Consider the following 10,898-nt stretch of genomic DNA (forward strand, 5'->3'; position numbering starts at 1 on the left):
TTTTAACATTTAGTAGAAAAAAAAACGACTTTTGGGGGAGCCTGGGTGGCTCAGTCGGTTAAGCGTCCATTTGGACTAAGGTCATGATTCACGGTTAGTGGGTTTTGAGCCCTGCATTGGGCTCTGTGCTGACAGCTCAGAGCCTGGAGCCTGCTTCAGATCCTGTGTCTCCCTCCTCTCTCTGCCCCTCCCCTGCTCATGCTCTGTCTCTCTCTCTCAAAAATAAATAAAAACATTAAAAAATTTTTTTTTACTTATCAAAAAGAATATGTATGGAGGGCGCCTGGGTGGCGCAAGTCGGTTTAAGCGTCCGACTTCAGCCAGGTCACGATCTCGCGGATCCGTGAGTTCGAGCCCCGAGTCAGGCTCGGGCTGATGGCTCAGAGCCTGGAGCCTGTTTCCAATTCTGTGTCTCCCTCTCTCTCTGCCCCTCCCCCGTTCATGCTCTGTCTCTCTCTGTCCCAAAAATAAATAAACATTGAAAATATATATATATATATATATATGTAAAATATACCTGCCATAATACATCTTTCTCTTGTTGCTCAAAGTGATTTATAAAATTTCTTGCTTTTTTTCCTTTGGTAGGTATTGATTGGCAGGTTCGGCCTCCTTTATCAGGACTTCCTACTCTTGGTAAAGTGTCTCTCAACAGGGAGCTTCATTTTAACACTTCCATTGCTAACTTGGTCATCCTTCGTGGGAAAGATGTGCATAGTGCAGATCTGGGTAAGCAGAAGTTAAGGTGAAAATTAAGATGTACATTTTGCTCATATACATGGTACACGTTTTTTTCATTTGTTTTTTAAAGGAAGTTCCTCCCCTGGGGTGCCTGAGTGGCTCAGTCAGTTAAGCGTTGGACTTTGGCTTAGGTCATGATCTCATGAGTTCGAGCCCAATGTTAGGCTCTGTGTGGACAGCTGGAGCCTGGAACCTTGCTTCAGATTCTGTGTCTCCCTCTCACTCTGCCCCTCCCCCTCTTGTACTCTCTCAAAAAAATAAAAAATTTTAGGAAAAAAGGAAGTCCCTGAATCTATTTTATTAAATTTTTTAATGTTTATTTATTTTTGGCAGAGAGAGACAGAGCATGAGTGGGGGAGGGGCAGAGAGAAGAGGAGGGAGACATAGGATCCGAAGCAGGCTCCAGGCTCTGAGCTGTCATCACAGAGCCCAAGGCAGGGCTCAAACCCACAGACCATGGAGATCATGACCTGAGCTGAAGTTGGATGCATCAACCGACTGAGCCACCCAGCCTCCCCCGAATTTATTTTTAAAGAAAGGAAAATAATAACTGTGTTTTTAGTAGCAAAGTGAAGCATTGTATCAGTAATATGTAACTGGACCACCAAAAAAATAGAAGTGGTTGAAACAAGATATAGATTAAATTCTTTCTGTCCTCACCTTATGGCTTCTCCTCTTGTTTTTTTTTTTTTTTTTGTTTTTTTTTTTTTTTAATTTTTTAATGTTTATAATTTTGAGAGGGAGAGACACAGGGTGCAAGCAGGAGAAGGGCCAGAGAGAGGGAGACAGAATCTGAAGCGGGGCTCCAGGCTCTGAGCTGCTCAGCACAGAGCCTGACAAGTGGCCCGATTCATAAACCGTGAGAGTCATGACCGAGATAAAGTAGGACACTCAGCCAACTGAGCCACCCAGGTGTCCCATGGCTTCCTCCTCATGGTCAAGACATCTGTTTGAGCTTCAGCCATCAATCACATAGGAATGAGCAAAGGAGGGTATGCTGCCTTTTCCTAGGGTCGCACACCACACTCATGGTTGAATAGCTTTGATTGGGACTGAATCTTGTGCTCAACTAGCTGCAGGGGTGTCATGAGCACAGTTAAAATTGGGGAGCTCTGTTACTAAAGAAGGGGATAACAGTAATGTAGCACAACTAGGATCTCTGTGACAAGCATTTTGTTACAAAATTTTCAGGAGGTTCAAAGAGCAGTACTCTTATTAGTTTGTTTCTATGGCGAATCTCCAGGTTTTGTATTATCCTTATTTGATAGATTTTAGCAGTATCAAATTGGCTTGCTTCTAGCTATGATAGAAACAAGACCAAATAATCTAGTCCCTGTAATGCACCTTAGATAAAAAAGTGAAACTAAAGAGAGATCATTTCAGGTCCATCAGATGGTATACTTTCTCCTACCTCAGAACGTTTTCTTCATAGTCTTCATTTTAGATTCTAAATCAAGAGAATTAATAAGAGGATATATAAAGTAATCAAACTTCCAAAAATTTACCCACAACAAATGACATCAGGTACAGAGAGGGTTCTTGCAAAGGTATTCACTGTAGTATCTTTCACACAAAAATGATGGAAAACAACCTAAATGCCCAACAGTAGGAAATGTGTTAAATAAATTATGGTATATTCACATACTAAGGCTTTAAATATGAGTGATATTTATTGACATGAAAAAGAGGTTTTACACCATACTGGTGAATGAAAACAGATTACAGAACAGCGTGTGTGTAAAATCATATACACAAGAGGGTCAACACAATGTTCACAATCTTCTCTGGATGGTGACATTTCACCTGTTCAGTTGACTTAAATTTTCTTCTTAATACTTCTCTGAGTGGTGTGAATTACTACTATTTTTTTTACAATGACTATGGGTCATTTATCTAAAAGCACTATAAACTAGTTTTAAATAGGTAAAACAAAAGATTTCTGGTTAAATATTAAAATAGAAAAATCTGTTTATTAATTTGTTCCAAAATTAATGATTTATGGTATGAACAATGGCTTAATGTTGTTTTACTCTAGGAGGATTTAAAGATCCAGCACTCTATACTTCTTGGTATAGCGCCTGTTAATGCTTTCAATGTGTGGAAAACCCAGCGAGCATTTAGCAATATGAGAAGTCTGCAGCATTGGTCAGCAATAGCCAGTTCTTACTAAAGCCACTTGATACGATTGTGGGCAAAGCATGGAATATTGTTTGCTTCAAGTAAGTAAAAAATAAATCTACAAACCTTTCTTCGTATTATTTATTATTATTTACTTACTTATTTACTTATTTATTATTTATAGAGAGTGTATGTGAGCAGGGGAGGGGCAGGAGAGAGAGAGAGAGAGAGAAAGAGAAAGAGAAAGAGAAGAGAGAAAGGAGAATAAGAGAGAAAAGAGAAAGAGAAAGAGAGAATCCCAAGCAGGCCCCGTACCCTCAGCACAAATCCTGATGGGGGGCTTAATCTCACAAACTGAAAGATCATGACCTGAACCAAAATCAAAAGTCGGATGCTTATCCGACTGAGCCACCCAGGTGCCCAGAAATCTACAAGTCTTTCTACCCTTAGGAATATAAATCTTAAAACAGAAAGCAGGATCTGGAATGTCTTAGTCTGTTTGATTTGCTCTAACAAAAAATAGCACAGACTGCATATCTTATAAACAACAGAAATTTATTTCTCACAGTTCTAGAGGCTAGGAAGTCCAAATTAAATAGTGCTGGCAGAGTTGATGTCTACTGAGGAGCTACTTCCTGGTTCATAGGTGATGTCTTTCCCTGTGTCCTCAAATGGCCAAAGAGGCAAAGATCTTTCATAGGCCTCTTTTAAAAGGGCACTGATTCCATTCATGAGGGCTCCACCTTCATGACCTATCACCTTCCAAAGGCCTCACCTCCTAATACTATCACCTTGGGGGTAAGATTTTAATGTATGAATTTTGGGGGAACGCAAACATTCAACCTACAACATGGAGTAAGCATGGCTTACTTTGTAGGTGTGAAATTCAGTCGTGTTACTTCAGGCATCATTTTCTTTTCTGCACAATGGGTCCAAAATAAGAGGATATGTAGCGAGGATTAAGTGAGATAATCATGTAAGAATACCTACCACATTGCTGTTAACTCTTGTTGATAAAAGGAGTAGTTTCCAAATGAAATGAAATTAAAGTAGAAATTTCATTATAAGGCTGGGACAATAAAATAGTATTCCAAAATAAGATCCTTGGAAGAATGGAAGAGATCCTGATCTTGTTCAGCAAGAAATATTGCAAGTTTAACTCCATTTGCCACTACAAAATGTCTGCTTGATCCTAAGAAATGAGTTATCAGGTCTCCTGACCTCTGCCACAATTACTTGTCAAAGCAGAATTCCTCGTATTAATTGGCAAGGCCTCTATCTACTTTGATTATCCAGGATTCCCAAGGGCTCCCCCTTTCCACGCGTGGCTATTCCACAAGCCCCGTCCAAAAGGACAGCAGTGAACTCTGTCCTTTTTCTGATTTTGTTCACTTCCCACTCCCCTTAAATGGCAGCAGCTCTTATTACATCAATTTAATCCATGTCTGCCCCTGACATTCTTTTAATATTTGTCCTACCTCAGAACATTTGGAGGGTACGGGTATAAAAGAACCACCTGGTATAACTGCAAAGTAAATGTCTGAAAAATACTTGGGAGACTTCACTTCATTCCTAGCACTAAATTAATGCATTTTCAAGCCTTAGGTAAAAATTCTCAGGCACCTTTTAGAGTTTGTATTGAACCCAGTCATCTCTGTAGGGTGTTCAATATGTGCTTGGTTAGATAACCAAATCTGAATAAGCTTCTTTTTCTATGTGCTTCTTACTGTCACTCTCTTGGATACTAAAAGGCGGGGAGCTTGACATAAACTTTCAAGTTTACTAATCTTTGGAATAAATGTTTGAAACAAATATAAGACATTTAAGAGATTCTTCCATCTTCAATTATTCATGAATTAGGACAGTTCTATTTATGGTTTGATTTAGGAGTTACTAATTTCTCTGAGATTTTTTTTATTTTACATTTTCTGTTTCTTTCATCAGAGCCTACATTCATCAGTACACAAAATTTGGAATGAAGAAGAGGACTTTCTGGACAGTTTCACATTGTTGGAACAAGTTGTTGCCAGTTACTGCAATCTCTGATCGCCAACAGAGGAGGAAAAAGTACCCTAGGTCATTTTGGGGGCTAAACAATTTTTCAATATTACTTTTTCTGTAAGGTGTTCAGATCCCTACCTGTTAAAGTAACAAAGGTGAATGCTGTTTCCTTTGGCATACCATAACCACAGAAAAGGAGGAAAACTTTTTTTTTAATTTTTTTTTTAACATTTATTTATTATTGAGAGATACCAGACAGAGTATGAGCATGGGAGGGGCAGAGAGAGAGGGAGACACAGAATCCGAAGCAGGTTCCAGGCTCTGAGCTGTCAGCACAGAGCCCAATGTGGGGCTCGAACTCACAAACCGCAAGATCACAACCCTGAGCCGAAGTCAGATGCTTGACTGGCTGAGCCACCAGGCGCCCCAGGAGGAAAACCTTTATTTCATTTTATTTTATTTTAATTTTTTTTTAATTTACATCCAAATTAGCATATAGTGCAACAATGATTTCAGGAATAGATTCCTTAGTGCCCCTTACCTATTTAGCCCATTCCCCCTTCCACAATCCCTCCAGTAACCCTCAGTTTGTTCTCCATATTTATGAGTCTCTATGTTTTGTACCCCTCCCTGTTTTTATATTATTTTTGTTTCCCTTCCTTTATGTTCATCTGTTTTGTCTCTTAAAGTCCTCATATGAGTGAAGTCATAGGATTTTTGTCTTTCTCTGACTATTTCACTAGCATAATACCCTCCAATTCCATCCACATAGTTGCAAATGGCAAGATTTCATTCTTTTTCATTGCTGAGTAATACCTCCATTGTATAGACATACCACATCTTTATCCATTCATCCATCGATGGACATTTAGGCTGGTTCCATACTTTGGCTATTGTTGATAGTGCTGCTATAACACGGGGGTGCATGTGTCCCTTCGAAACACCACACCTGTATCCCATGGATAAATGCCTAGTAGTGCAATTGCTGGGTCGTAGGGTAGTTCTATTTTTAGTTTTTGAGGAACCTCCATACTGTTTACAAGAGTGGCTGCACCAGCTTGCATTCCCAAGGAAAACCTTTATACTATATGTTACCTTAGATTATAATAAAAGATAAAAAAGGAGGAAAAACCTTTTTTTTTTAAGTTTATTTTATTTATTTTGAGAGAGAGTGTTGTGTGAGCAAGGGGGGTGGGGGCAGAGAGAGAGGGGGAAGGAAGAGAAAATTCCAAGCAGGCTCAACGTTGTCAGCACAGAGTCCATACAGGGCTGAACTCACAAACTGTGAAATCATGACCTGAGCCAAAACCAAGAGTTGGACCTTAACCGACTGAGCCACCCAGGTACTCCTGGAGGGAAACCTCTTAAATGGGAATAGCATGTTTTTGAGGTGCCTGGCTGGCTCAGTCAGAAGAGCCTGTGACTCTTAATCTGGGGTTATGAGTCCGAGTCCCATGCTGGATGTAGAGATTACTTAATAAACAAACTTAAAAAATTTTTTTTTTAATGAAATAAAGGAAAAATAGTATCTTTTCAATGAAACACTTGGTATTTTTATTTGTAAGAAAAATAATGGTGCTTCAATAAAGAAATTTGGAAACACTTCGCTGAGATGTTGGAACTATGGAACTATACAAGAAAGGGGAATATTCTTTTTCTAAATCTTCCCTTTATTCCAGAAAGGATTCACTAAATATGGGCTAAACTTTCACTACACACTTTTAAACTTAAGAAATTGGCAGTTCTTGGGGCGCCTGGGTGGCGCAGTCGGTTAAGCGTCCGACTTCAGCCAGGTCACGATCTCGCGGTCCGTGAGTTCGAGCCCCGCGTCAGGCTCTGGGCTGACGGCTCAGAGCCTGGAGCCTGTTTCCGATTCTGTGTCTCCCTCTCTCTCCGCCCCTCCCCCGTTCATGCTCTGTCTCTCTCTGTCCCAAAAATAAATAAAAAACGTTGAAAAAAAAAATTTAAAAAAAAAATAAAAAAAAAAAAAAAAGAAATTGGCAGTTCTGTATTTGTGTTCCCCTCTGAAGTGAATGCTTTGAACCATAAGAGGGAGCTATTGTCAAATGCTAGAGCATGAACATCTATTTTGAATATTTTATTCTATAACAGGGTAAGATTTTCCACATCAAGCAGCTATTTAAAAATAAATATCAGATCTTGTTAATAAATGTATATTATGCTTTTTTAAATAAATGTATACCATGCTTAAGTACAAAAGTAAGTAAATGTTTGCTTTTCTTAAATTTTCTATCCATCAGAAAACTGGGTCAGTTTTTCTTTTACATCTTGAATACAAGAAAAGAAACTGATTTTATTCAACTAGTGTTTTCAGATTACTTATAGGTATTTATCTGGTGTGGAAGATGTTGTGCTTTTCAGTAAAATGTGTAAGAACTTCACCAAAATTTCATGAAGTTGAGATACTATCCTGTTCTTGATGAAATGGACACAAACAGATGTGGGTTTCACTCAGTACAACAAAACACACTTGGAAATTGGCAACTGAGTTTGAGGGTAATTGTGTATTTCAATAAAACACATCTCATGCGATGTATTAACACATGTAAAATGGGAAATAAATACAAACGTTGGCCCTTTCTGCCAAATCTACCAGTGGTGATTTATTTTTTATATGGAAAAATGACAGTTCACAGCTTCACTGGTTTCTTCCTTTTCTTTCCATATGGAAATGATTACCTTTTTGCTGTTTTTCTTATCAACTGTTGCTATGATTTAAAATACTGAGCCATATCTTATTTCTAAGGAATGTAAAAAGTGGTCTGTTCAGTTGCTAAAAGGCACACCCCTCTGCTGCATTTTGTTAACCCAAGTGTACTTGAAAAATAATCAGATAATAATTTTTACAAAATAAAGTTAAAAGTAACTATTTTACATTGAAGATATCCAGAGACTGAAACAATTTCCCTAATTGAACCAGCATTAATGAAGACCTGTAACTCACCAGGGGTTAAGCTAATTCTGAGGAACATTGCTAAAAGAGAAGCTAAAGAAAGTCATAAGTATAAATCATTTTATATTTGAGAAAGAAATTCATGTCCAATGGTGACAAGTGTATTTCTAATTTGACATCTCATGAAATCAATGGCAGGTGAATATTAGAAGAAAGCCCCAATTTGACACAGCTCTGGGTCCATTCACTTATATGAATAGAGTCTCTGTTATGATCCACAACTGCATTATTTGATGTGTGTAGATACCTAAATATTTGCAGACTTGTTTTAAACATTTACATGGAAAATATTTTTTTGTCTGTGTAGGGTAACAAAATTTTTGGTATCAGACTTGTGATTTAACTTAAAAACTAATACAAAGAAGCTGATCAAGATAAAGCGGTGTCAGTGGAAATGTACTTTGTGTAGAGAAAACAGCCAATCAGCCAGGACAAAGTAGAATCTTAACTTCCTGGGCATACAGATCCAGAACCTTTAAAATTTATATATATATATATATATATATATGTGTGTGTGTGTGTGTGTGTGTGTTCATTTATTTGTGACAGAAAGAGTGCAAGCAGAGGAGGGACAGAGAGAGGGAGACATGGAATCCAAAGCAGGCTCCAGGCTCTGAGCTGTCAGCACAGAGCCCGATGCAGGGCTCAAACTCACGAACTGTGAGATCATGACCTGAGTCCAAGGTGGACGCTTAGCCAACTGAGCCATCCAGGTGCCCTTAGATCCAGAATCTTTGAACTTGTAATATCTTAGATTACTGGGTAACTGGAGAACTATGTTGTCACTCACATCCCACAGTGCCAGGATGCACCCCCTATAGGTAGTAAGTACAGTGTAAATTCAAATGGCTGCTTATTTTCAAGCCTTTTCATTCTCCATTTGTGCTCTTGTCAAGAGCTCCTTAAGCTGTAGAACCTGTTTCTTCCCATTCGGTCCCTCTTGATTCTAACTTTGCCCCAACAACACTAATCTACAACATCTTTCTCCTTTATTTAACCTGTCACTTAGAACTTAGCAAATGTATCCACAATTCACTGTTGTGGATTGGACAGGGCTGTTCTACTGGACAGGTGTCTATTCTAGACATCTCCGTTTGTTCATTCGTTTATTCAGGCAGTGTCTATTCAGTGCCAGGCATTGAACTAGATGTTAATGATGTAGGAGTCAATACCACATAGTCTGAAGAAGCTTACAATGTAGCTAAGTTACTTTGAACGTCTTAATGCTACAATCCTAGCTTCCTAATTATTATCTTCCACATGTCCGTGTTCCACTTTTTTACAGCAAAGCTGTAGTACAGGGCTAAGAGCTCTAGGCTTTAAATTCGTCTGAAACGCCTCTTCACTGGCTCTGTGGACTCTTTTGCAGTATACATACCAATGATTCTTCTCCTGACCACCATGTTTATCACACTTGAATTCCTGTCCAAAATTTTGTTTTAAAACATGCTCCATATGTTCTTATCACAGTATTCTCTCCCCATGAGCCCAAGGTTTGGCAGTCAACCCTTTCTTGTTCTTCAACCTACGTACCAAATACGGCTTTACTAGCTTGTCATTGGCAAAAAATCAGTTATTTAGAAGATGTTTGCTCATCTGTATCAATCACATTGTTTCCTATGGTTTTAGGGATATGAGCTAAAAATCTGGCTTTACATATTTAACTAACTTCTTACTCCAATACTCTGAAATGTCTCAGATGATGCAATGTCAGCCTTATTAATAAATGGAACCCCATTTCCAATAGAATGCTTGCACAAGAAGCTAAGGTAATGTAAATATTCAAGTTTCAGGGGAACACAGTGTGGGGTCAGTGTTGTAGAAGATATGGCATTAAAGGGAGAAGAGCAAAAAGAAAATCCCATTTAGATTCCAGGGAGCCAGGGACACAGGAAGAGATGAAAAGGAAGGTTGATGATGCTCCCCACGACCAAAGAATTGCTTACAAGCAAAGAATGGCTTACAAGCATTTTAAGAAAAAGACTTGCTGGTTTTTGAAATATGGACTTTACCTAAAGATAAAAAAAAAAAAAAAATCTAAGAATAGCTTAAAAAGAAACAGCACATGGCGTCTGGGTGGCTCGGTTGAGCATCTGACTCTTGATTTCAGCTCAGGTCATGATGTCATGGGTCATGAGATCAAGCCCCACATCCGGCTCTGCTGATAGTGCAGAGCCTGCTTGGGATTCTCTCTCCCTCTCTTTCTGCCCCACCCCTGCTCGTGATCTGTCTCTCTTTCAAAATAAATTTAAGATGAATACTTTTATGGCTTGTCTACTGATAAGTACACAAAAATTCAAAGATTCTATACTTGATGGGTGATGGGCATTATAGAGGGCACTTGTTGGGATAAGCACTAAATTCTACTCCTGAAACCAATACTGCACTACATATTAACTAACATGAATTTTAAAAAAATTCTACACCTGTGCTGTCTAGTAAGGTAACCATTAGCCACATGTGGCTAGTGCTGTACGTGAAAAATACACCTTGGATTTTGAAGACAATATGAATAAAAAATTGTAAAATATTAATATTTTAAATTAATTGTTGGAATATTTTGGATATATTGGGTTAAATTATTCAAATTGGTATACTTGTTTCTTTTTACATTTTATTTATATTTCTAAAAAGTATTTATTTGGAGAGTGCATGTGTGTGCACACGTGGGGGAGGGGCAGAGAGAGGGAGAAAGAATTGAAGCAGGCTCCGCCTTGTTAGCACAGAGCCCAACTTGGGGCTCAGTTGCATAAACCCAAGCTGAAATGAGCCACCCAGGCACCTGCCTTTTCACATTTTAAAATGTAGCTACTAAAGTTTTATTTATTTATGTATTGCTACTAAAATTTTAAATTAGGGGCACCTGGGTGGCTCAGTCGGTTAAGCCGCCGACTTTGGCTCAGGTCATGATCTCGCAGTCCGTGAGTTCGAGCCCCACGTCGGGCCCTGTGCTGACAGCTCGGAGCCTGGAACCTGCTTCCGATTCTGTGTCTCCCTCCCTCTGCCCGTCCCCAGTTCACACTCTGTTTCTGCCTCTCAAAACTGAATAAACGTTAAAAAAAAT

General features: G+C 38.8%; 1 protein-coding gene across 1 annotated transcript in view; it reads left to right on the forward strand.

Annotated features, from left to right (window-relative positions):
• The window catches only part of TUBD1 (tubulin delta 1), a 32,868-nt gene extending 27,747 nt beyond the window's left edge, over positions 1 to 5,121 (forward strand). The window contains 6 exon segments of the mRNA XM_030296715.1: positions 589 to 729; positions 2,777 to 2,811; positions 2,813 to 2,861; positions 2,864 to 2,960; positions 4,804 to 4,832; positions 4,835 to 5,121. Of these exon segments, the coding sequence (XP_030152575.1) occupies positions 589 to 729; positions 2,777 to 2,811; positions 2,813 to 2,861; positions 2,864 to 2,960; positions 4,804 to 4,832; positions 4,835 to 4,905 (422 nt within the window). The 3' untranslated portion in view covers positions 4,906 to 5,121.
• Positions 5,122 to 10,898: the final 5,777 nt, after the last annotated feature.

The sequence above is a fragment of the Lynx canadensis genome, chromosome E1 (assembly GCF_007474595.2).
Source record: "Lynx canadensis isolate LIC74 chromosome E1, mLynCan4.pri.v2, whole genome shotgun sequence".
Lineage (NCBI taxonomy): Eukaryota > Metazoa > Chordata > Mammalia > Carnivora > Felidae > Lynx > Lynx canadensis.